This window comes from Saccopteryx leptura, chromosome 12 (assembly GCF_036850995.1).
Source record: "Saccopteryx leptura isolate mSacLep1 chromosome 12, mSacLep1_pri_phased_curated, whole genome shotgun sequence".
NCBI classification, from domain to species: Eukaryota; Metazoa; Chordata; class Mammalia; order Chiroptera; family Emballonuridae; genus Saccopteryx; species Saccopteryx leptura.
The window spans coordinates 5,440,359-5,467,404 of NC_089514.1; the positions used below are offsets into that span (position 1 = coordinate 5,440,359).

General features: G+C 44.9%; 1 protein-coding gene across 1 annotated transcript in view; it reads left to right on the top strand.

Annotated features, from left to right (window-relative positions):
* The window catches only part of IMMP2L (inner mitochondrial membrane peptidase subunit 2), a 662,788-nt gene that overhangs the window by 518,329 nt on the left and 117,413 nt on the right, over positions 1 to 27,046 (top strand). Inside the window, exon 6 of the mRNA XM_066354058.1 lies at positions 4,694 to 4,796. Coding sequence (XP_066210155.1) covers positions 4,694 to 4,796 — 103 coding nt within the window. The remainder of the gene's footprint in view (positions 1 to 4,693; positions 4,797 to 27,046) is intronic.

Consider the following 27,046-nt stretch of genomic DNA (forward strand, 5'->3'; position numbering starts at 1 on the left):
TTGTAACATATACATTTTGAAAAGACATAACTCAGATCATAGCACAAGGTAATTCAATTAAGAAATAATAGTAGTTTTTTCTAAAATATAGTGCTGGAAAAGTATATATTTATATGAAGAAAGAAAGAAGAAAAAGGAAGGAAAGAAGGAAGGGAGGGAGGGAGGGAGGGAGGGAGGAAGAAAGAAAGGGAAGTAAGAGAAGAGAAGAGAAGAAACTTGAACTTCTTACCATATCAACAAAAATTCTAGAACTAAGGTCCTGGCTGGTTGGCTCAGTGGTAGAGCGTTGGCCTGGCGTGCGGGAGTCCCGGGTTCGATTCACGGCCAGGGCACATAGGAGAAGTGCCCATCTGCTTCTCCACCCCTCCCCCTCTCCTTCCTCTCTGTCTCTCTCTTCCCTCCCGCAGCCAAGGGTCCATTGGAGCAGAGTTGGCCCGGGCACTGAGGATGGCTCTGTGGCCTCTGCCTCAGGTGCTAGAATGGCTCTGGTTGCAACAGAGCGACGCCCCAAGATGGGCAGAGCATCACCCCCTGGTGGGCGTGCCGAATGGATCCCGGTCGGGAGCATGTGGGAGTCTGACTGCCTCCCCATTTCTCACTTCAGAAAAATACAAAAAAAAATATGTCACTTTATCTTTTTAATAAAAAAAAAATTCTAGAACTATAAAAGTAGAAGAAAAAAATAGGAGAAAATCTTTGTGACTTTTGATTAGGCAAAGATTTCTTATAAAAATCATATCCCAGAAAAGAAAAACAGTGGACTAGACTACATCAAAATTACAATGTTTGTCATAAGAAAATATTTGCAAAAACATTAAATATCTCATAAGAGTCCATTCCAGACTAGCTAAAGAAAACACCCATACAACTCAATAGTAAGTCAAACCACCAAATTTAATTTTTATAAACTTTAATAGTTCACCAAAGATGAAAGCAAATCACAAAAAAATTACATCAAAACATTAGTCTTTAGGGAAATGTCTGTTGTATGTATTTGGGACTCATGTGAATAGGACTTTGTTCCTTTTGGTTGTATCAAGAATTGCGTTGATAATTTTGTACTCAAGTGATGTCTGTCACTCAAAAGATTCGGAGACTGGAAAAATAACCATTGTTCTCAAGGTTGGATCAAATTGGAGGCAATCATTTTTCATTCCATTTATAAGACCTAGGTGGCTTGTCTTGATAAAACTAGTACTTAAAATGCCTTCTTGTGGACAGGTAGTTAGACTCCCGTGCAGAACTCATTTTTGACTGTCAAAACCATGATTATTTGCAGGCCCCGGATATATAAAGCCTGCTAGGCTGACACCTCACTTAACTATTAAATCACCTCAAAGATGATCTTGTCTTTCTTTTATGTGAACTCAGGAGCACAAAGCTATTTAAAATTCCTTCTCTAGAGGAAATCTATTAGGGGTTTTTATTTCTTTGACAGGCCCTAAAAGGAATCAGCTCAATATTTTATCATTATATATTCTTTTAAACTACTTTGGGTTATTTTTTTGCAAAGTTATATTGAAACCTGGCCAGTAGAAAAGGCGCCGTGGATAAGGCGTGAGTCTCACCAGCGGGGCACAGCTCACGTCTTCTCTCCTACCTGTCAGGGGTCTCGGCGAACCACTCTCCACTAGCGTGGGGACGTGTGAGTGTGTAAGTGGTTAGTTGATAAAAACACAAATAGGTTCATTGTGCTTTCACCTGCTTCTCTCATATTCAAATATGCACAAATAGTGCTTCCACATGCAAGTGTTAGAGTATCCCAGAAGGGCATAAGCATAAAAGAAAAAGGAAAAAAAAAAAAAAGATTTGATTGTACCACTAAAATAGTCTACAGTCACAGCACCACTGTGGGGGAAATAAATTATTGAAGCCCAGCCCAGGTCATTTGAAGAGACCGATGCTGATAGGTAGGGGAGACCCAACACGTTCTGAATTACGAAATGAAAGAAAATGGTCGGCAAAGGAAGACAATAGCCACAACGCCTACCACTTACTGGGTTCTTAACTGTACATCAGAACTATACTGGGTGCTTAAAAAAACAGTCCCAGTCCTAAGAGAGGCCATTCATCAAGTGTTTAACCCACGCCACTTTATCCAGAGAACAGCGTTTTTGAGTTCGTTACAGGGATTTGCCCTGATGTACAGCCGTAGAAACTGACACCTGCGAGTTTCATGAACTTTCCCGAGATCGTAAACAGAAAAGTGCTGTGTCAGATATGAAAGCCCACATGGGCCGCTCGCAGAGACGGTGCCCTATTGCAGCCTCTCCATGATATTCACAGCCAACGACTAATCATCAGCTCAACCCGGGTAGGGTATGTCTTATTCATCCCACTTGAAAGGTGGGCAAACTCTAAGTCATAACTAAGTAAGTCGCATAAGATTACTTGCAGGTAGCGGCATGACTATCAGAACTGGGTAATCTATTTCTAGACTCTCTGACATGTCCCCTTTATTACTCTGGCTCTGTGACTTATTCATTCATTTGTGCATTTATTGAACAGTGTGTGTCGAGCATCTTGCACAGTGCTTTCTTCTGGGCTCTGGTGGTGCAGTCGTGAAGAAGAGAGTCCAAATCCTAAAGTCTGCATTCTAGCAGGGAGGGATGGCCAGTTAGCAAATCTCCCAATAAGTGAAGGGTTAGCAGGTGCAACAGAGACAATAAAGCCCAGCATGTGGCTAGGGCAGAATTTGAAGGTGGGTGTGTGTAAATTTCTCAGGTAAGATGGTCAATGCCAGGAAATGGGTAATAGCCAGTGGTCACTTTTATGATGTCATCATTATCTATCACAAGGATCTTGACTTCTTGGTTTGTGTGACCTTGAAACCGAATTTTCTGAGTTTTCTGTTATTTTCCTGGCATACGTTTGACTTAAAGCCTCCCATTTCAGTGCAGAAATGAGGTTATGCTGGTTTTCACTTCATGATTCTGCTAGAATGATGATTCAAAGAGACAGAATAGTTAATTGTTGTCTTCATAAGTATTCATCCAGAGTATTCATCCTAAGAAGGTGACCAAGTGTTTGCACTGCTAGGGGTGGGTGTCTCGCCAACAATGAGGCGGAGGAGAGGGTCTCCCCCTGTCATTCATGCTCGATATGGGATATTAGTTCTCACAGGCATTCTCCTGGTAAAAGCTGGGGGGGAGGTCAAGAACTAAGTGACTTGATTTAATCTAACAGTTGTATTGCAGAGTGTGCACCGGCAAGATGTGTTCAAACTTGTTTTTGCTCTTCTTTAAAAAGCTTAAACTCTTCTTCCCGGTAGTAATTGAACATAAACAGCAGTCAGTAACTTACTGTTGGCGTCTAATGGCCACAACACCTCTTCCATGCTCTAGTGATTTATCGATCCGAAGCAAAGTAATGCAACATTGAAATTATCTTGAAAATTAAAAACCATTCTGGAGGGTGAATAGTTTCAATTTTGATAGCACCAATTTATGTTTAGTTTTCCTTTTTTTTTTTTATGTGTTCTTCTGCACATAAAGCAATTGCTAACAAAAATGGCCCAATAGAGACCCCACCCCAAAAACTGTGTGCAAAGGTCAGTTTCCAGGTTTAACTCCATAGGCGTAAGGGTGACATTCATTCCTTCAGTTATCCAACCAACATTTATTGAGAAACTTCCTTAGTCTAGGCATTTACCAAAGGCTTTGGAGAATAAAAGAAGAAAAAACAAACAGTCTCTGCCCCTTAAATAATTTATTTTAGAATAATATTTTATTCTAATGCTGTCCCTTTTGTTTAACTGGTTCTATCATAAATTGTTTAACCAATCTCATGTTGTTGGATATTTAGGAAGATTTTTTTTTTTTTTGCTATAAAAAACGGTGTTGAACACTCCTTATATTAAATATTTCTACATACTTCTGATGGTGTCTGTGGGTCTCTACCAACAGAATAAGTAGGGCAAAGGGGCTGAACATTTCAGCCTAATTAATAAATTTGAGGAAGTTAGGCCCACCTGGAAAAATATGAAAAATAGTTGCCCCGTTTTCTATTGGCACCAACACTGGGCCAGAGCCTGTCCCGTTCCGTGTCCCTGTCAGCTGTGAGCGCGGCACACTGCTCTCAATGTGTGTCACCGAGCAGCGGTCTTTAAATAGTCTCAGGCCTCATCTCATTTTCAAGAAGACTATATGAATGAAGTCAAGCAGTGCTGACCAAGAATTTTCAACTGACATTAATAGGCTGTGTCTCACACGAGATGACTGAGGCGTGTCTTCCTGCTCTCACACCCTGAATTTTGGAGAGTACAGTGGTCATGAGAAGCGCTGTCCGGCGGTTTGAGAAGTTTCTTTGACTAATAAAAATGGAAGAGTTGATCGCCGAACTCAAAAGCAAATGTTAGGGAAAAAATAGGTTAGTGTTTGGTTAGGACTTAATTGAATTCCATAAAAGCATATTTTGGAACAGTGTGAATTCCATTAAGTAGCAAGACATGATATTTGGTGCTAGTGCATTTATATTTCAGTATAAAATCCCTACCTACAGAAATATGAAAAAAAAAAATAGCGTGCATAGGTTTCAGAATCCTAGCCACATCGGCCTGCGATAGGAGGGTTTGGCACTCATCATGATCTGTTGTATCTTTGCACCGGCATTCTCGCCCTCCCAATTTTGTGTGCCTAGCTGTGTGTTCTCTCTTTTCTGTTCTTACCTCATTGGTTGTACTGCTGCTTCCTAGGACCATGGGACACAAAAACCGCTACGTCAAAGTACCTCGTGGTCACATCTGGGTGGAAGGTGACCACCACGGACACAGCTTCGACAGCAACTCGTTTGGGCCGGTAAGTTACCTTGTTGCTGCTCTCGTTGGATCTCAAAGGTAGGAACAAAAGCACGTGTCGGATTGTTTGTGCACCTGGTGCAGCCAAGACTGATCAGGAGCTCTACAGGGGGACAGTTTATGTTTGCAAATTTCCTTTTGAGTAGCATAGCTAGGTAATTTAAGCCATCAGAGGGTGTGTGTGTGTGTGTGTGTGTGTGTGTGTCTGTCTGTCTGTCTGTCTGTGTCTGTTTTTTAGAAAAGAACCCAGACACTTCAATAATGTTATGAAAAGAGTCTTTCAGCTGACAGGCTGATCCCAATGGGAAGATCTTCTTCACCCCCACCCCTCAGAAATGCTTTGTACTTGATGTTTTCAGTTAGCATTTAACAGATATAATGTATAAAAGATCTATAGGCATCTATTGTCTGCATCGTTCCTTAAAAATGGAAGTATCCTGGTATTCAAATGGGTAAGTAACATTTTGCTGGCACTTAATTTATAGCAGAAATGCACATGTTCCTTATGCCATGTTTATAGAACATAAAATACATGACTGTACCAATCTTGCATATATATTTTTTCATTTTGAATGTGTGCAGAAATTTTCTAATTATGAACCCCTACAATAAATCATTATATAAAGCAAAGAAACGTTTATTTGGTAGACATTGTACCTGAACTCTAGTTACCTCTGTCTGTTTAAAACTTGGATCTTCACCCATTCGGTTTTCCTAAAGCGAGTCATATCTGCCGTTCATATTTATGTGAAAGTTAATATTGAACACCTTCAGGTGGGTCTGCAAAAAAGTGTGTCCACATCGTTTTGTGTGTGAAACTGAATGGTGGTGGTGTCTCTGTGATAATCTCCTTTGCACGTTTTGAGGAATCACGTTATTGTCACGAAAGGTGCAGTCACTTTGACTCACCTTGGACTAAAAGTTCAATGAGAGAGATGCAACTTGACCGGGATTACAGGTAAGTGGAAAAACTTTAGGAGACTACTCGTACTTCTTTCTGGTTTCAATGACGATAAAAACTTGTAAGATATTTCTTGCTTTTGACTAGTAAGGATTGCAAAAACACAATTTAATCTTTAGGGTATATACCAAAGAAAGGACAGAGAGACTGGAAAGCTGTAGGTCACCTATAGTATAGAAGTGATTGCTGTGAACAGGGTCAGTCACAACTTGAACGTGAAAATACGTCACCTAGAAGCTGTTTTATTCTCTCTCCTCAATAAGATAAAATCGATTTAACACATGATGTTTTGGATCCAGTCTGCATGAAAATGTTAACTTTAGGTTGGAATAAGGGGAGGGGGGAAGAAAAAAAAAAGCCCTTTAGTTCAGGTTTTAATTGGTTTGAAATTTTAGTGACTCTGAAGTGGAATGTTGGAAAATGCGGTATTATCAGTTGTGGGGTGTGTGACGAACGTTTGAGATTGGTTTGCGTTTCTGTATTAATAAATTGTTGGGTGCAATATTATTTCTGTAATTGATATTACTCTTAGTGAGTTGTATGCCACATGCTTCCTTGTTCGGGAGAGACAAGGACCGAGCTCAGTTACACAGGACCCCCGGTGTGTCTGGTCCCTGGTGCCTCTCTGGCTGGGCTTTACCTCTGCGCCCTTCCTTCTGAACCCCTGAACTCTGCGTGCACCCAGGACAGTGCATCAGCTGTGGCAATGTCCTGTCACTTGAATCTTAAAAAAAAGAGTAAAAGCGAGAACCATGTGTGAAGGACAATTTCACTGTGCTTATCACAATATAAAAAAACAACAACTATAGCATGCAAAACATTGCCAAATATATTGTGTGTAGCGCTTTACAACCACTTGGTTTATATCCTGTTTTTTTTTTAAAGGAAATCTACTTTTCAATTACAACCTGAGCCAATGGTGTGAGTCTGAGGCACAGAACCACTTTAACATTTAGTGATACTCTTCTTCCTTTTTTAGTGGAGATATATACTCAGAGCGGCTTCTGGTTCATGGGCTGGACTAAGCTATCCACTTTCATTCACTGAACTAGTATTTTTCCTTTTATGGTCAGAATTTGATAAAGAACATTTTTTAGGGTAAGGAACACATGGGTTACGTATATTAACCAATTTGTGTTTGATGAGTTATAAGTGCATAATTTTATTTTAGTAATGAGTTCTCACGTTCTGTGTCTCAACAGCAGTTATGCACAGGAAAAAAAAATTAAACTATTAATATTGATACTCCTCAACAAGTTTTAAAAGGACAGAGGGGGACAAAGGTGAAACCCCACCACCCTTATTTAAAACTAACCTGTGATGTTTGAGTACAGAGGATGTTTTTTGCTTTTTTGATTAATGAATGGTTATCTGAATAATTTGTTAATTATTTTAAAGGTAATAATTTTTTAAAAAGCAAAAATAAAGTTTTATAATGCTAAAAATTTAAAATAAGTTTGAATTCGAGAGTGCACATTATTATAGAGTCCCAGTGATTTTCGGGTGAAATTGTTTTGACTTATCAATAGCACGCTCAGAGATTGTATGTGGAAGGTGAGGGACCACCAGGCTTTCTAGATGGTCAGTTCTTGTCTCCCCTTGAAAGCAGGGATGCGCTTTTCCTGGGTGTGAAGGTGGCTAGGATCGTCTCCGGGATGCTCACCTTGACTTTGTAGATATTGATCTGCAGCCTTTACCCTTTATTTTCCTCCTGAGTAACTTCAGCGATGTCGCCAGATACATTTCACATGCTCTGACTCTTTGAATAGTAATCATGCTTTGTTGTGGAATCTACCCAGTTTATGTGAAATGGTTGCCTTTTGGTCATCTCATTAGCTTTTCTCCACATGGAAGCAGACTTAGTTGTTCTGTAAAGAAGAATAAGAAAAAGAATGTCTCATTCTGGGTTTTCTTCCCCTACCGTATTATTTCCTGTTTATTTCTTAATATTTGAATTTGCATTTCTGATTTAATTTATTGCCACTCTATGGAGTCCCTAGATGGGATTAAGTAGCTTTACGAGTGAAAGATGAATAACAGAGTATGAATTTAAAATAGCAGTGAGTAATAGGAGTAGACTGCACAGTCACAGAAAGGTTCACACACCTGTCCTTTTAGCTTGAAGGGATGCCATTTTGGAAAGAAACTAGTAGATTCTCTCTTATGATCACAAATGTGATATGTTACAATAAGACACAAAATAGGTCATCTTGGTTACTCAGTTTGAGTGTGTTTGCATTTCCTCGTGTCTACAAGAGAAAGGGTTCTCGGAATCCGCCTGAAGTAAAGAATTGATAAATGAGTGTGTGCCTCCATAAGAGGGAGGGAGGGAGGGAGGGAGAGAGAGAGGGAGAGAGAGAGAGAGAGAGAGAGAGAGAGAGAGAGAGAGAGAGAGAGAGACTAGATAGGAACTGTTTCAATTATGAATATACCTTTATGGAATATCTTACTTCTAATCCCCTTGAATATATTCTTCATCACACAATGATTAAAAATGTCCTTGGTGTTAACAATTCACTAATACAGGACTCTAGCTTAGATTCATAGTGTGAAAAATATCTTTTGCAGGTTTTCTTTAAAATTATGATAGCCTGACCTGTGGTGGCACTGTGAATAAAGCGTCGACCTGGAACGCTGAGGTTGCCGATTTGAAACCCTGGGCTTACCTGGTCAAGGCACATATGGGAGTTGATGCTTCCTGCTCCTCCCCCTTCTCTTTCTCTCTCTCTCTCTCTCTCTCTCTCGCTCCCTCTCCTCTCCCCTCTCTTAAATGAAAAAATAAAGTCTTTTTCTTTCTTTTTTTTTTTTTTTTTTACAGAGACAGAGAGAGAGTCAGAGAGAGGGATAGGTAGGGACAGACAGACAGGAATGGAGAGAGATGAGAAGCGTCAGTCATATTTATTTTTGTGCAACACCTTAGATGTTCATTGATTGCTTTCTCATATGTGCCTTGACCATGGGCCTTCAGCAGACTGAGTGACCCCTTGCTCGAGCCAGCAACCTTGGATCCAAGCTGGTGAGCTTTGCTCAAACCAGATGAGCCCATGTTCAAGCTGGCGACCTTGGGGTCTCGAACCTGGGTCCTCTGCATCCCAGTCCGACACTCTATCCACTGCGCCACCGCCTGGTCAGGCTAAATAAAGTCTTAAAATAATTTTTAAAATTATGATCATTTCCTGGAAGTGTTTTCAGTGCCTGTTACTACTTGCACTGACTGGATCGTATGTGAGAGAGAACAGGTGAGGGATATGGAGCTTTCTGATTGCTTAGCAAACTGGGGAAGCGTTTCTCTTGGGAAGCCAGCTGTTCTGAAAAGCAAATTAGGGTGTTCCCCTTCTCATCCCCACTTCCGTGTAGAGGACCGAGAAACATGTGCGATTGTAGCTCTGTTGTTTCCTTTGCCAGCACCCGGAGTAACTGATTATAATAAATATTGATGAATCTCATGCTTGCTTTAAATTGAAAGCACATTTTGTATTTGTGTGTGTACATGCATAGCCGTGCCTTGTCAAATAGTAATTTTTAGTGATTTCAAATTAGCAGGCTCTGCCTCAATTAAACAGGCATGCTATCCTTCTTTCCCCCTTTTATTTTAAATATTCATGTCAGTACTTACATTTGAAATTCTTCATAGGTTTTTTTCATCCCTTTTGGTAAAAGCACAAATGTGACTCATCCATGACCTCCATTTAGCTTGTCCAGTTTCTTTCTTTGATGTTTTTTTCTATCACTTTTAGCCACTAAAATGCTCTCACTGTTTGTGGTATACTGATTCGTTGTGAGTAATATATGTTGTCATGGAAATTCTAGTGATTTAATATCTAACATAAATACTTTATTTTAACTTCATTAACCAAAGGACAGTTTGGGGGAAAACAAGTTTCACAAAATATTTTAAGGCAAAAATAACCTTCCCAAAGATGTATAAAAGTATTTTGATTCTTAGGTTTGCGATCATGGTGTCACCTTGTGAACAATTTGTGTTCAGGAACCATGAAGCAGAACTGAACAATTTGTGTGCGGAGTCTGAGCCCAATAGACCGTCCCTGTCAGAGGATGGGACTGCTGGTGATGCTAAAGTCAATTGTCCTGCATTCTGAGGCATTTGGAAGAGATCTAATCGCTCATTCTACGGATGCCTTTGTTAAATCAGCTCTTAGCCCTCCCCCCCCCCCCAGAATGTTTTCTTGAAACAAATATGCTTAATAGATGACAGTTTTAGAATAAACGCGTCTTGAAAATATGGCTTATAATTAAATGAGCCGATGCTCTCAACGTGATCATCTGTAAGAACACATTGAAATCAAGATGGAAGTTCCCTACTATTCCTTTTGAACCTAATGGAATTCAAAGGTTTTACTTAAAAAAGACTCCAAAAAAACTAGTGAAAATGTAAAAGAGAGGAAAAGCAACATGTATGTTTTTATACCATGGGAGCCCTTCATTTATGTCTTTAAGAGATTGTTTAGCATTTACTGCTTTTCCATGTTGCTTTTGTCCTGGGTTCCGGTGGGTGGAGAGATCAGGAGAGACCAGGGTTGCATTAACTAGAGCAGCGGTTCTCAACCTGTGGGTCGCTACCCCTGTATTTTGGTCGTTCGACCCCCGCCGGAGTCGCGACCCACAGGTTGAGAACCGCTGAACTAGAGAGGTTGCCAGACTAGGTAATGCATCTGACACTTGACAATTTAGAAGGTTTACTATCTAGTCATGCCTGTTTTTTTTTATTTTTCCTGACTTTATGCATTTATATATATGTATATATAAATTATATATATATATAATTTAACAAGGTATCCATAGGATAGATAGATACATAGATACATAGATAGATACATAGATACATAGATAGATAGAATGTAATTAACCAGGGCAGCAGAACAATGTTCTTGGAGATGCAAGTAGTTGAAAAAAGAGAATGGGAAGGGGAAGTTTTGATATTTTTGAGACCATACGACAAAGGGAGGAATTGGGATGGTGGGATGGAGTTTCGGGAGATGATTAAAAGACTCAGAGATGATGAGGGCAGAGATTCAGGTCATAGCTAAGAAGGAGTGCACTGAACCGTGAGCCTTCCCAGTCCCTTTGTCACTGTCCTGAGATGCCCGGCGTGTCGGAAGAGCAAATGGGAGGCTGGTCAGTAGGTCAATGAGTGAGGTCGGACCCTTCCCTGCGAGGAGGGCTGGCCTGGAAGGGAGGCAGACTCACTATCAGACAGTTACAGTACCGTACGTGCCCTCTATGGGAGGGGACCCCAGAGCTACTAGACATTGTAGACTAAAATCCCACAAGAAAAATACTGTGAAATCCTCTGGAAGGAACTGGTAAAACAGAGTATTCTGAAATGGGTGGAAATAAAACCTATTTGGTCAGACCTCGTTCTGTAGGGAATATTCTCGACCCTGCGTGTCTCGTGAATGAACTGGGTTCTGCCTGGTGTGGTGAATGGGTCCCCGCTGCCTTGCAGACGCTCTGCGTGTACAATGCAGGATAATCTTCCGGACGGCGGAGAATGGATTGACATTTCCATTTTATTTATTTTTGAAGTGTAGCATTTTCCTTGTGTAAATTCTCTCGAGCAGCTAGAGTAACTTTTATTTAAAATCAGCCATTTTCAAATAAAGAAAAAGGTCATTAGAGTGCGTTGACAGGATCAAAATAAAGCGTGCTAGTGGTACTTTCATTGAAAAAAAAATGACGCTCAGACTTTAATTGGTCATATTTTTCTTGTTTTCCTGTAGGACATGCTTTTGTTCATTAAAGCATTTTGTTAGGAACTTAAATAATCTCTATCTCATCTACAATGAGTGATCACAGCCATCCTGTGGATCTTAAAATCATGATTCCTTGCCTGGGCGTTTTCTGCATGTTTACCCCTGTCCCCTTAGTGCTAGGAACCAGAAACCTGACGTATTTGATTGAGGTATACTTTTCCTTTGGCTGGTGTCGACCAAGGTGTGTACATACTCCACAGAAAGGCCAAAGCCAACAAAAAGAAAGCCATTAGAGTTAAAATAGCTGTCTTACCAAGAAAGGTAATTCTCAGATGAAAAAAGAAAAAGCCCATTCTCTGGAACGAAATGAAAAACAAAGCAATGCCTAACCTGTCGAAAGGAACAAAAAGTCACCGAGGACAACCGTGGCTTGTAGCGCGATCTGTTCCTCCCCAGTTAGGGCATCCCCACTAGCAGCAGAAAGGCACATGGTTTTAAAAAGAGAGCAGAGAGGCCCTGGCCGGTTGGCTCAGCGGTAGAGCGTCAGCCTGGTGTGCGGGGGACCCGGGTTCGATTCCCGGCCAGGGCACATAGGAGAAGCGCCCATTTGCTTCTCCACCCCCGCCCCCTCCTTCCTCTCTGTCTCTCTCTTCCCCTCCCGCAGCCAAGGCTCCATTGGAGCAAAGATGGCCCGGGCGCTGGGGATGGCTCCTTGGTCTCTGCCCCAGGCGCTAGAGTGGCTCTGGTCGCGGCAGAGCGACGTCCGGGAGGGGCAGAGCATCGCCCCCTGGTGGGCAGAGCGTCGCCCCCTGGTGGGCGTGCCGGGTGGATCCCAGTCGGGCGCATGCGGGAGTCTGTCTGACTGTCTCTCCCTGTTTCCAGCTTCAGAAAAATACAAAAAAAAAAAAGAGAGAGAGAGAGAGAGAGAGAGCAGAGAGAGAGAGGGCCAGTCAGAAGGAGGGGCGATGTGAATGGTATCTCCCCCACCCCACCCCGCGAACAGACAGTCTCTCTCCCCTCCCCTCTTCACACAGTCCGATTCCGTCTCGGGTCTCCCTCACTCCGTGCGCCTGGAAATCATTTTCCGCATGGTTTCACGTGCGGAGAGAGGGGGGACGTGGGCAGAGCTGTCATTAGACGCCACCACTCTGCCAGGGACTGTTCCGTCACAGGGCGAAGTGCGTTCATTTTTCAGAAATGTGTTATTTACTGACAGTGGGTCAGGAGCCAAGATTCAGTCCCCTATTTTGTCTTGTTATTATTCACTGAGCACTTTTATAAGATCTTAGAATCTTTTTTTTTTTTAAGTGAGATTGGAAAAACCCTAATGACTTATTTGTAAGACTCCATGGGTGACTACATAGAGAAATAAAGTGGACCCTCTGAGGGGTTCAGATGAGGAGGAGATTTGGCTACTGCTTAGCCCAGTGGAAGAGCCGGCCCCTGAATATATTGCAGTTCAGAGACTGAGTTCGAGACTGAGTTTCCCCATGTCAGTGGACGTCCACTTATAAAATGTCTGCTGGGAGGTGCTCTCCACTTTTCTTAATATGCGGACGCAACGTGTGTAAATGCCCTTGTCTTCTGACTCAGCTTCTGGGAGGTAAATCTTTTTCTTTATTTTTCCTGAAGCTTTTTGAGTCCTCTTAAAATTGACTTCACTCTGCGCCCACATCGTATTGGTTCTGTTCCTCTCCCCGAAGTGTCTCACAGCAGAAGCAGAAGTCAGTTTGATCGTCAGTGACTTTGGTGGCAGTTCTCTGTGGAATGGAGTCACATGGTGGGGGGGGGGGGGCATTGTGGATCACCATTACCCCAGTTTTAGGTTGTTGTTTTGTTTTTCGTAAGACCCATCTGAGTCTGTGGTATATTGAAGGCTGTCTTACTTGGTGAACCGGGCGGGGGCAGATGCAGTTCCGTATTCCAGTGAGGGGCAGCGGTCATCGAGTGCCCTGTGGACGGGCGTCATGAACCTCACAGCTCCAGGGCAGGGAACAGTGGTTCCTGAAGTGTCACTCCTGGGTGATTCTGCTCCGGTCCCTCCTCCTGTCATATAGAATTTTTCTGAAAAGGACTCTGATTACATCAGGCCACTTCTGAACAAAGTATCACCAGCCTGTAGCACCCATCACGCTTAATAAAGAAATGTTACTAAGCCTTCCCTTTTAAATCCGGAACAAGACCAAAGCGTCCGTTCTTCCAACTTCCGCTCAACGTTGTGCCAAGAAGGTCACTACCTGTGCAGGTTAGGGCAAGAGAGAGAAGGAAAAGATGTAGAGATTGTAAAGGAAGATTCCAGATGTTTGTTTTCTCTCTCTCTCTCTCTCTCTCTCTCTCAACTATGTTACTGTCTACTTAGAACACCCGAGAAGAATCTGCAGGAATATTAAAACAGTTCTTCAAGTTTACTAGCAGCATAAAAGCTATCATACGCAATAACCAAGCATGTCTAGACATCAGCAACAACTAGAAAATCCACTTTTATGAAATTTGCCTTCAGAATAGCAATACAGAAATTCAGGGCAGCGATTACATCTGGAAGAGAGGGGAGTGAATGTGATTAGGGAGGGGTGAACAGGGACAGCAACTTCCTGGTACCTTCTTATCTTAAAGCAGGGTGATGAGTATCTAGGTGTTCATTATATTTTGCTTTATACCTTTTTCTGCCTGGAATCTAACAGAATATGTTTGATGATGACATAAGTTGGCATCAGCAGCTACGCGTCACTCTCAGCGGGTCTTCCCCTAAGATTTGTGGGGTGTCGGCCATCGCGGTCTACACAACACATATCTAGATATCTACTAGCTATTTCAAGTTCACAGGATGTCAGATGAAATATGTTCCTTTCTCTTAATGTGATAAATATACCTTCATATAGCTAAAACCAGCAAACATAATTAAAAAAATATGACTGAATTGAATTATCATTACAATGTCTGAGTCGTCTGCTGACAGACTGTGATGTTCGGAAGGGTAATCTTAAAAAAGCACATGTCATTCGTACATTATTAAATAGTCTATTTATAAAATTTTTCTGGCTACCAATTCTGCCAAGTCACTATGTTATAATAAAGATTTTCACATAATTTGTATTTGATTTACCAAAATTATGTGAAGGATTAAATAATATTGAATGCATTTAGAGTATAGAAAATCAGAATGTTTATCGAAACGTAAAGGAAAGGTAAAGGTAATCTTTTCAAATATTTCTAAAATTCTTTGCGAAATATCAAAAGTACCTTTTAAAATCAGAAGGCAAAATTAAACGACTACTAATGAACATGAAAGTTATAACCAAATCACTTAACTACAACTGAAACTCTTTTTTATTGTACATTTTTATAAAAATAGGTCTGTTTACAGGTTGAGCACCGTTTTCACACAGCTGTTCACGTCAAGAGTCAGTCACGCCTCATGAATTTTTTGTCAATTAGCGGAAGAACTTTATGCTCTTTTCTGTCTTTGCTTTACATCTTGCTTTACAAAGTGACGGAATTCCCAGGTGTATACCCAAAGACAGGAAGGCCAGGCTCTTTGCTTCATCAACGTGTTTGCGGAAAATGTCACCTGATTTCCCTGAGCAACGCAGATAGGAACTGAGGAGAGGCACAGAAAGGCCTCGCACGACCAAACTTTAAAATTAAGCACAAGGAGCTTACGGTGACATTTTGATGATCCTTTTATGTGGAGGACCAAGAGACAGAGAAGACGAGAGGACGTCTCCAAACTTGAGGAGTCAGCAAAGGACACGGGCTGATCCTTGAGCTGACGCCGTGGGCGGCCCGGTGAGAACCTCGTGATGGTCAGACTCGCTGTCCCGGCCGGCTGTGGGAGGGATGAGAGTCCTGCTCCTGATTCATTAGGACTGACGGGCAGGTCTTCATCCACCAAAATTCCGTTCCTTTACACTTGGCGTCGGCGACGGCTGAGATACTTCCCACCCACTTCACAGCCCCGTCTGTCCTTTGTCTAAACGTCTGGCCTGTCCCCAAAGGCAAACGGGATTCCTAGAATGCGGAGGCTAATGACAAGGGAAGGCACCCTAAAAATGTGAAGATTGTGATTGATAAACTGGCTGACAGAAAAGCAGGTTTAAGAATTTTCTTTCTCAGCCTGACCCGGCAGTGGTGCAGTGGATAGAGCGTTGGACTGGAATGCGGAGGACCCAGGTTCGAGACCCCGAGGTCGCCAGCTTGAGCGTGGGCTCATCTGGTTTGAGCAAAGCTCACCAGCTTGGACGCAAGGTCGCTGGCTTGAACAAGGGGTTACTCGGTCTGCTGCAGGCCCACGGTCAAGGCACATATGAGAAAGCAATCAATGAACAACTAAGGTGTCAGTGTCGCAATGAAAAAGTGATGATTGATGCTTCTCATCTCTCTCCGTTCCTGTCTGTCCCTATCTATCCCTCTCTCTGACTCTCTGTCTCTGTAAAAAAAAAAAAAGAAAAAAAAAAATTTGGGTCTAGAGGCTTCAAAAAAAACTTAAAAGTGTATTTCTTCTGACATTAAAAAACAAAACAACACCTCCCTCCCCCCCACACACCCACAGAAAAGCATAGGTATTTGTCAGTCTCTCAAACAAAGAAAATGTATGTACTGACTAGGGAAGGGCAATTCCATTGAATGAGTGAATTCTTTGAGCCTGAAGGCACAGTGTCGGGGGCTTTTGTTCCCCATGGGATGCATTGCCCTGAACTGGCTGAAAACTAATAGTACAGAATGGGCCAGGCCATTTAAAAGGTCATTCATCAAAGTGCATGGTATTTAAATAACCTTTTTTGTCGGGATGAGCATTGCTGGTTAAATTGCTACATCTTTTCAAATAGCATTATACTGTGGAGTCACAAAAGTATACTTTATAAGACCTTAAATAAATTTTCTGGGGTTAGTTCTTATTTGATTTTATTATAGTCACATAATACTTCTTTATATTTTAATTTGGGTGGGAGGCGGGGGTGGAGGAGGGGGGAGAGCATGCTTTAGCTGAAGTATGTTTCCTCTTAGATGAAACGACTGTCGGATTGCAGGAAAGTCCCTCTATAGCCTTTATGGTCTCATGTAGCAGTACTGTATTAAGGGGAAATTGTATGACATGCTTTGTCACCCTGTCATTCCCTCTCACTGTCTCACTCCTAATTCTTTCCACGTTCCTTACCCACCATAATACCTTTCCTTTGTCTCACGAAGGAAATTGAGTATTTGGTTTTTATTTTAAGAAAGAAATGATTATAAATAAACGCGTCCTTTCATGGAGAGAGGTTAAATAGGATTCGCCTGCATACAAGGGCATTGCCCTACTGGATACATCATGATCCTTTGCGTTCAGGAAGATAGCCCTTTTCAACAGCGTTATTTTTTACACGCTCTGTTTTTAATTCCTGAAAGGCTCAGACGGGGGCATGGGGACCAGGACCACGAACCTCTGATTAGAGTATCTCTTCAGATGCGCTTTTCCATCACTTCAGTCCAGTTTAAAAATAACCCCCCCCCCAAAAAAAACACCACCACCACCATGAATCATGCAAAACAGAGCCATTTCCAGATGTGTGCCGAGTGTACTCGGTGTCCTCCTCCTGCTCGATTCAGAGTACACTGGGCCCGGAATCAATGGTAGTGTCTTCCCAGCTCGTCGGGCAGCCTGTGATCTCCGCCTCTCCTCCTCCCTCAGGAGTCTAGAACTTTCCTGCTTTCACATGCTTTTCCCCTTCCTCTCTTCCAAAGGAGGAAGTCTAATAACCCTTCAGAGAGAGAAGAGAGAGAGGCAGAGAAAAAGAGGGAGACAGAGAGACAGGAATACCCTCTCTTGCAAATATCACTTTCAGCTTTTTATAAATGGAGCCTGGATCGTTCTCCTCCATTCAGCACCACCATAGAAAGAAAAAATAATGGAACAGTAGAGATCAGCTAGCAGGCAGAGGGACGATCTGGGTGGTGGTGGCTCCCCCAAAGTGTCACAGAGGGTCCCCTCACTTGCCCCGAAGGCAATGGCGAATCGTGCATTGAGAGTGTTTAGAACCGTGAGAGCTAAGGAGGGGCGTCCAGCCTCAGCCCAACCAGAAGCTCGCCCCCTCCCCCAACCCTGAGGCCTTCTGAAGCTGTGGGGAAGCCCCACCCCACGGCCGTGACCCCGGCATCTTCTCCGTGTTACGTATCCCAGTCGGATCCTGGAGAGAGGGACTGATCTGACCTCCGGCTCTCGATCTACAGGGTCAGTTTGCGCCACGTGCCAATCTCCAGCCAATGACGCAAGACCCGGACTAGAAGAGAGGACTGTGATTGGCCTGGCTCGAGTCAGGTGCCCGCCCTGGGACAGCTCATCATTGTCAATGGTCAGGCACTACGGTATCTACCCCCGACCAGCTAATGTGGCCGGGGGGGGGCCAGGGTTATATAAACGTTGTGACGGCTCCATGGAAACCTTCTTTTGCTGACATTAACCCAGAGAAAGGGGTTGGTTGTTCCCAGCTTCTACCGGGTGCCGGGCAGACAGAAGAGTAGACGCCACTATTGTAGAATAGAAGAGAGAGAGCATCAATTCTCCAGCGGAGATGGGGCTGAAACTCCCAGCGAAAGAGAGAATGACTGTCAGCTCAGAGGGCGGAGCTCAGGACACCTCCCGGTTTCCACTCACTTTCCTGAGAGCCCGCCTTCTCTGTATGAACAAGCCCTGTCCAGCCTGAGGGAGGACGAGAGCCTGAGTTCGCCCAGAGGTCCCAGTGGAGGCCCCAGGAATGAGGGGGCCCAGCCAAGGGCAGCGCGGCTGACCCGAAGAGACAGGAAGGGGTCCTGGCGAGACCAGATCAATCAGCTAGTTGAGCCCAGTTTACGCTGCTGAAACATGGACTCATGGGCTAAATAAACAGTTGTTATCCACACACACACACACACACACACACACACACACACACACACACACCTCTGTGGAGGTCATAGGAGTGGTTCCTTCTAGCAGCAAAGCCATTGGGAAGGCTTCCGTGAGTTCAGTTTAGAAAAGGGGGTTTGGGATTGTGGGCAAGTGACTTTCTAGAAATAGTAAATTAGCAAAAGCTGACAGGTGGGAATGTTTATAATAAAAATTCAACTCTGAGAAGGGCCAAGTTAAGACAAAGGATCTTACACAGCACACAAAGCAGTCTGGATATTACCTGTCAATCCATGCAGCACTCGGAAGCTGTCTGAGCACAGTGGAGAAATGACTAGAACAGCAAATTAGGAGCAATTATTGGGCAGTGTTGTGTAAAATGATTTGAAGAAGGAAGAAGAAGCAAAAGGTAAAAAACCTTAAACCTATAAAAAGTCCCAGTGTCCTCCGTGGTTAACAAATTAGCAAATTAGGACACAGTGTGTCCTGCCCGGGGCACACTGGGGAAGCTTATTACAAATGCAGACGCCTGTGTCTGTCTCTGAGATTTTGGAGGGTCAGGAGGTGCGGACTGGGACTTCGGGACTTGCTTTTCGGTTCATTTGTTTTTTGACAACCCCTGGGACCAGGGGGATATGGTAACAGGCCCACACTTGGAGCTGTGCTGATCTTGGGAAGTCTTTGAAGAACCAGGTGAAGGATTATCTGAGGATGAAAGAGCCCTTGTTTTCTTTGGCAACTCTGAGCCTTCCAAGCTCTGGAAGTCGGCCCTGGTCTGGGAGCCCCTCATCAGCAGTCAGAGCCCGGCAGGCTCGAGGCAGGACCGCACCTCCCTCCACAGTGCAGGTGGGCTGTGTTTCCTGCGATGCCACCTCTCTGTGGGCGAGTCAACGGGAAACCGTACAGCGTGACTCACCCACGTGGAGTTCTGTTACTCGGTGGGGGAGCACTTCTCCCCCACCGGGAAAGGACCAATGCATTCTGTTTCAAGATGAAGTGGTGTTATTTTATGAGGCTTCCGGATTCCGCTCTGAGCTGGCAACCTATGCAGATTTGAGTGCAGCGTAGTTTAAAAGACAAAGGGTGATTTAGGCTAGTTAACAAGTGGGGTTGGGATTCATCCTCAGCTTTTTGGCTAAGTTTTTGCTCTGGTGAGAGAGGGAAGCGTGGTGGGGACTTGCTGGAGTAATTTACCCGGGAGCTGTGTGTTTGTAGACTTTTCCTGACTATTCTTGTTAAATAATTAATTATATATCCTTTTAAAAACCTCCTCGTGTCTCCTGAATGAGAAGTAATAATGTGGTTATCCCATGCTGATAAATTCTAAGATACAAATTTAGATAGATTTAATGTAGTATGTTATATATTGACTAAATTGATGGATAGATAGCTAGATAGATAGATTCAATGATAGTATGTTATATATATATTTTTAAAATTTCTATTGTTAGTCACGCCTGTGTGACATTTGTGTCTCAGGATTATTTACCCAAGATCAAAAGCTGCTAAAGTTCTGAACTGTAGTAAGGGATTCTTTGCACCCCTCTATCCCCCCCCACCCCCACCCACCGTTTCTGCCTTCTGTCCACAGTGTTCTTTGCGGTTCAGCTAGACAGGTGCCTGGGCTTTGAAGACATGATCCATTCACTGGGTTCAGGGTTTGTCCGGGTTACCTTCATGCAGCCAAAACCAGTAACTTCTCCACGTGTTCATCTTGCTCAGCCTTTCGCCAGTTAACGGCCACGGTTGACCGCTTCCTGTCTGACACCTTTTGAGAGGTTTCTGCCCATCATCACCTCTTTGGACCCGTGAGTACAACCGGCCGTTGTTTGTACCTGGTCATCCTTCTCTGTCAGACCTCTCCGCTGGGCGTGCCTCCGGGTTGGAAAAGAAGAAGTTAGTGGAAGTGTACCATAAAGGACATCTCTGGCGGAAAGAGACTAGTGTCTGTTCGCAGCGGCCAGTGGAAGTTGGAAGGAGGCTCACAGTATGATACACGTTCCAGGAAGCATTCGATGGGAGTAGAGAGTGAAATGTTTTCCACCTCAAAACATGATGGTGGTCCAGCAGTCTCGCTTCTGGGTGTGTATCAAAGAAAATGAAGACAGGGTGTAAAAAAAAATACCTGCACTCCCATATTCATTCTGCATCATAGACCAGTATAGAGAAACTACCTAAGTGCCCAACACCGGATGCACGGATAACGGAGGTGTGGTATGTGTGTACAATGGAATAGTACTCAGCCGGAGACGGAAGGACATCCTACCATTTGTGTTAACATGCACGGACCTCTTACACATTTATTTGTCAATTATGCCTCAATAAAGCTGATTTTTTTTAAAATAGAAAAGATAATTGGGAAAATAAAATAAAGCTCCACCAAAGAGGTCATTGCTCTAAAAAAAAAAAATTGATGCTGTAAACTAACAATAAATGCTAATCAACGGAAAAAACACATATGATGACTCAGTCCAAGCAAACAGGACGAGGAGAAATGGCTAAGGAAAAGATTACTTCTAGGAGGAGCATGGGGCTTTTGTGATGGTCAGGGGACCTGGAAGAGATGATGGTCAGTGGACCTGGAAGAGATGATGGTCAGGGGGCCTGGAAGAGATGATGGTCAGGGGACCTGGAAGAGATGATGGTCAGTGGACCTGGAAGAGATGATGGTCAGGGGACCTGGAAGAGATGATGGTCAGTGGACCTGGAAGAGATGATGGTCAGTGGACCTGGAAGAGATGATGGTCAGTGGACCTGGAAGAGATGATGGTCAGTGGACCTGGAAGAGATGATGGTCAGGGGACCTGAAAGAGATGATGGTCAGGGGACCTGGAAGAGATGATGGTCAGGGGGCCTGGAAGAGAGGTGGAGTAGAAGTGGGGGCGGTAGGGATCTTTGGGGACAGCAAAAAAAAAGAAACACCTTTCTCACCGAGAGAGCCAGCACCAGGACAGCGATAAGGTACTGGTGCTGTCAAGATATCACTGGGATGTTGAGGAGGCAGAGTTCAATTTAGAACAGAACCAGAACTCCGGGGAAAATAAACCTCCCTGGGAAGACGGACAGAAGGGTGTGGCCGAAGCTCCCGTTCCCACGCTCAGGTCTCTGCATGGAACCGTCACTACCCGTGGCTACAGTCCTCGAGAAGGGTGTGGCAACGCCGAGTGTGCAGCCAGTCACCTGGGTGCCGGTTAAAACCAGAGGTTTCCTGCCTCCTGGAGACCCTGATTAGTAGGACTCGTAAGGGTTTAGGAAGCTGTGTGTCAGCAAGCGTTCGCCAAGTCAACCTGACGCCATCGAGGTCAGGCCCTGCCTGGGCAAGCACCGGTTTGTAGTTTATCTGTTATCACGGGGCATTAACATGGAGTTCACTAGTATTGTGAATGCTGGAAGTTTGTTGTTGTTTTAGTTGTTGATATATATGTAGATATTGTGGAAATCCAAACACATCTCACACTAAGGATTAAATGTCCTCATTCTTTTTAATTTATTTTTTATCCAATGAGAGGAGGGGAAGTAGAGACTGACTACTGCATGTGCCCCAACCAGGATCCACCCGCATGCCCACCAGGGGGTGATGCTCTGCCCATCTGAGGCTTTGCTCTGTTGCTCAGCAACTGAGCTTTTCTTAGCGCCTGAGGCAGAGGCCATGGAGCCATCCTCAGCACCTGGGGCCAGCTAGCTCCAATTGAGCCATGTCTGCAGGAGGGGAAGAGGGAGAGAGAGAGAGAGAGAGAGAGATTTAGAGAGAAAGAGAGAAAAAGGCAAGAGGGGGGAGGGTGGAGAAGCAGATAGGCACTTCTCCTGTGTACCCTGACCGGGAATCAAACCTAGGACATCCACATGCTGGGCCAACACTCTACCACTGAGCCAACCGGCAAGGGCCTTACATCCTCATTTTTATTACACTGGTGCACACTCTGCCTTCTCTGTTTTTGGTGGAGTTTTAAAAAATGTAATTAGTTTCACATAATTTGCAAATTATTTGAATTTACCGAATTAGACTTTAAATTAGGAAATTTGATGGGAGAAATAAGCATGCATGTTATTGAAATAAGTGTCTTCTCTTATGAGAAATGTGAACGGCCCACACATGCTCGGGCGTCTGCCCACAGGGTTCTCCTCAACTCTGGGAGCAGAGCCGTCCCCATTTGTTGTTTACCGAAGCGGTTCATGAGCGAACAGGCGAGGACTGAAGAAACCACTTCACTCGTAGACATGGACAAAGCGATTGCGTGTCTTGGAGAGATTCTAGTCTCAGAAAAACTTACAGCTTCCTCTTCCAAGAGAATATTAAAATAATTGGAGTCTCTTTCCCTTTTCTGGAAATTTTGCATCTGTTATAATAGAGGGTTGCCCTTGCATTCACTCCCGGAACTGTTCGAAGTTGGCTGTTTTCCAGAACAAGAAATTGATTTGACGGTAGAAAGAGGAAGGGAGAAGGACTAGTGGATTCGGAGGAGAATCGTGCACGTAGAAAGGGCCCAGTCCAGCGCCCGGTGGGCTGTTCTGCGTATTGCAGTGATTTATTTAAGGACAGGGGCTGTCTGACTACGTCAGTAAACGGAGCAGTGCCCGCCCTGGGCCGATTCATATGTTCTTCTAGAGAGTTCCTGAGGGCAGAAAATGTCTCAGTCATCTTTGTGTGTGGTCTCTTCACCCAGCACGAAGCCCGACACTCAGAGGTCTTAATGAATGTCTTGATCAGAGTCGTTTGGGATACACTATATGGTACTTGTACTATGATTTGAAAGCCCTCGCCCCTGGGCTCAGATTTAAATACTGAAATGGTAACTATATATAAACGCACTGGGCTGCCGTTACACTTGGCGTGATAGACTCCAGTTCTCGTGGCTCACGTAGCTCAGAAGTTTGTCTTGTTTCCAACATAGCTATTCTTGCCGGCATTTACTGAATCTACAAATTTCATGCTTCTTTTGTTTCAAACAAAACAGACGGGCCAGTGGGGAATAAGATAAAAGAAAGAAGTCCTTTGAGCCAGGTGTTCTTTGACTCAGCTCGATCGAGTCCTGCTCATCCAGTACCCGAATGTTCGTGCTTGTCTTCACCACCGAGCCGTGAAGCCGGCAGCACGCTTTCTTTTGAACTCACAGGAACCTGACGTTCAAAACAGAAAGAGTGGCCGATAGAGAGAGAAACTTTTCAGCTTGAGTTTGTGACTCTTGGAAGGTCAGCTGCCTTTCGTTAACTGCGCTGAGTGGTGGCTGGGCATGTTGATTATTTTCTCCGTTCCCTGAAGACCCAGGGGAGCCCCCTCGGGGACAGCCCTTGACTGAGCCTTGCCGCGCAACGTCAGCCTCAGAAACGTCCTTGTGGGGATGACGAGTTCGGGCATTTCAGCCGGCGGGCCGGCCTCGGAGAAGGGCGCATCCGTGCCCTCATGCTGAGTTTGGAAATTCAGGAGCTCCAGGCTCACCTGCTGAAACAAGGAACTTTCAAACAAAAGCCGGCGGGGGACCCGGGTGGGTGGGCTCTCTCACACTGCAAGGGAATGGCCTGCCATCGCCCTGACCCAAAGTGAAACATAGACAGGAAGGTAAAGGAGAGATACTCTGAAACTTATTACAATAAAAATACATAGTAAGCTATTTGGGGGCGGGGCTAGGGAGTAATTGTGTTCTTATTTCTCACCTGTCATCTTCTCCCATAGACCTCATTATTTTGTTTCTGTTTGTTTGGTGGTTTTTTTTTGTATTTTTCTGAAGCTGGAAACGAGGAGAGACAGTCAGACAGACTCCCGCATGCACCCGACCGGGATCCACCCGGCATGCCCACCAGGGGCGATGCTCTGCCCACCAGGGGGCGATGCTCTGCCCCTCCAGGGCGTCGCTCTGCAGCGACCAGAGCCACTCTAGCGCCTGGGGCAGAGGCCAAGGAGCCATCCCCAGCGCCCGGGCCATCCTTGCTCCAATGGAGCCTTGGCTGCGGGAGGGGAAGAGAGAGACAGAGAGGAAGGAGGGGGGGGGGGTGGAGAAGCAAATGGGCGCTTCTCCTATGTGCCCTGGCCGGGAATCGAACCCGGGTCCCCCACACACCAGGCCGACGCTCTACCACTGAGCTAACCGGCCAGGGCCAGACCTCGTTATTTTATTGCTCCTACATCGTACTGTAGAAGTGTAGCAGCGTCCTGTCCGTGCTATGGGCTGGATGGTGTCTCCCCACGACCCCTGTGCTGAAGCCCTAGCCCCCAGGGTCACTGTATTGGTCGATGGGGCCTTTCCTAGGTAGTGAGGGTTGGATGAGGTCATGAGAAGGCAGCCCTCATGCATGGGTTCGTGTCCTGATAAGAGAAAAGGACACCAGAAGTGCCTCTCTTTGCCCTGTGAGGACACAGGGAGAAGGCGGCCCTCTGAAAGCCCAGAGGAGAGCCGTCACCAGGACTGGACCGTGCTGGCCCCCTGACCTCAGACTCCCTGCCTCCCGAGCTCTGTGACAATAGATGTCTAGTGTTGAAGCCACCTCGTCTAGGGTTCTTCCGTTATGGCGTCCGGAGCAGACCAATACACTCATACACTAGTCATTAGTTACCATATGAGGGAATTACTGGTTGAGGAGGTTGTGAATATCATTATCTCATTTAAATAAAATTTTCTTCAACCAATAGCATACGTAGAAGTATAATGTTTTGATATATGCAAATTTGAGGTTCTTTTTCGTTCATTTGAATTTCTTTGAACATCTTGTAAAAAAAAAAAAAAAGATACTACCAAGGCTGGTTGACCACAGAGCAGGTGGTTTGATTTAGGGAGCCCTGGTATCTCTCTAGGACCAATCCATTCAATGTGACATGCCCGAGACTTGAGAGTGATTCCTTTAGGCTTAAGGCTGACAGACGCTTGGTAAAATACAGTGATCCCTCAAGGAATAACATCTTGGAAATTTACTATTATTCGTTGCAGTGAAGGCTGGCTTATTGCTATTGCAGAAAGGCCCGTGAAGACTCTTAAGAAGAAGAGATTAGGATAGGGAGGTTTCACAGTGGGGAGGATGGGTCATGATGTTACTGGAGGAAGACCCGTCCAGACATAGGCTCTTCCGTGGTGTCACAGGAGAGGAATTTCGGGGACACACACATAGTAGGATTTGAATGACAATGGTGAGATTTATTAGCATGCCCTGGAAAAGGCTGCCCATCCCAGGAGGCACTTCCCAGCGGGTCCAGCAGGGGAAGCCGGCCGACATCACTGATATGCCCCCCAGATGCACCAAGCCCCGTATCTCCTCTGTGGCCAGGTGGTTCCACTCTGTCTTGCTGCAGAAGTCTAGTTTTTGGCTGCAGGCCCGGGAGTGCCAACAGGGCCCAGAGCTGCGTCACCCTGGCACCCACGGCTGACCTTGGGCAAACTACTTAACTTCCCTGGGCCTCACTCCCTCCCTGCACGTCCACGCCAAGGCTCAGGGGCGTCCCAGCCCACGTGGCTCCCGGAAAGAGAGTCTGTGCCTCCGTTCAACTTCGCTCTGTTTCCGTGGCCTTGGGAGAGAACAGACGTCCTTTCAAACTATCCAACCCCTTTGCTGGCTTTTCCTGCTCATTCTGTTGATCTTGCCCCCCAATCTCCCCGGGGTTGTCTCCTCCCCCTTTATGACTGCCATTTTGGCTTCCCCTGTGCACGCCTCAATAAAGGAATTCCCCCCCTCGCCATCCCTCCTCCCCCTCCCCTACCCCCCATTAACCAGGGAAGACGGGCCAGCTGTTCCCTGGAGTGTCCGGGAAACTGAATCAGGCTCAGCCAGTTTCCTCCCTTCTCCTTTGCTAATAACACCTGGCTAACAATGTCATGCCCTCGAGGGTGTGGTGTGAGGGGGAGGCTGTGCCACCGCCACCACAGAGCTCAGTGGCAGAGGGGAGCCCAGCCCAATGGCACCAAGTACCTGGCATATGCCGGGGTGAGGGGGTCCCCTGTCCTCTCCTCTCTGTGGCTCAGACAGCCTTCCTTCTGTGGGTGCCCTGTCCTCTCCTCTCTGTGGCTCAGACAGCCTTCCTTCTGTCTTCTCTCTCCTGTCGTCTGCGTGTTCTCTACCTAGACCACTCCCTTTGTGTTGCGATCCCAGCTCCCATCTCCGTAACTGATGACAGGTATTTTTGTGACCCCTACACTGTGTTTATCTCCATTTCCCTGAGTCGCTCAGGCTTCCGGCGGAACTTGTTCTTCCTCTTGACTCCAGTACAATAAAAGCCACAAGCCTGGCGTGTGAACGAAAACCACAAATACAGTAGATATTCATGGGTAAGGATTCGTGATCAGGCTTTGCTGTTAAAAAAAAAAAAAAAAAGCTTTTTTAACATGTCCATTGCATACTTAAAATATCCAAAGGTCATAGAAATGTCTGCCGGCACAGAGTTCTTTAATTGATTTTCTCAGAGTTACTTTTGTTACCCTTTTACAGCCCTAGCTTCCCAGACTTAGAGGCAGCTGGACATGCCTAGACGAATTCTGAAGTAATTCTGCTTTGTATTAATATTCCACTGATACCTAAGTGCACTGATGCCCACATACTGTTTGGGGAAATATATATATATAATCAGAGGACTAAATGCAGGATTCTGACTTGACTTCCCGCGTTGGACAAGGGACTGAAGCCAGGCCAGACAGACGTCCTCATGGGGAAGCTGCCCCCACCGTCGACGTGCTTCAGGAACTGAAAAGAGAAAAACGCAGGAACGTCTGCACCCAGGACGACTTTGTCTTCGG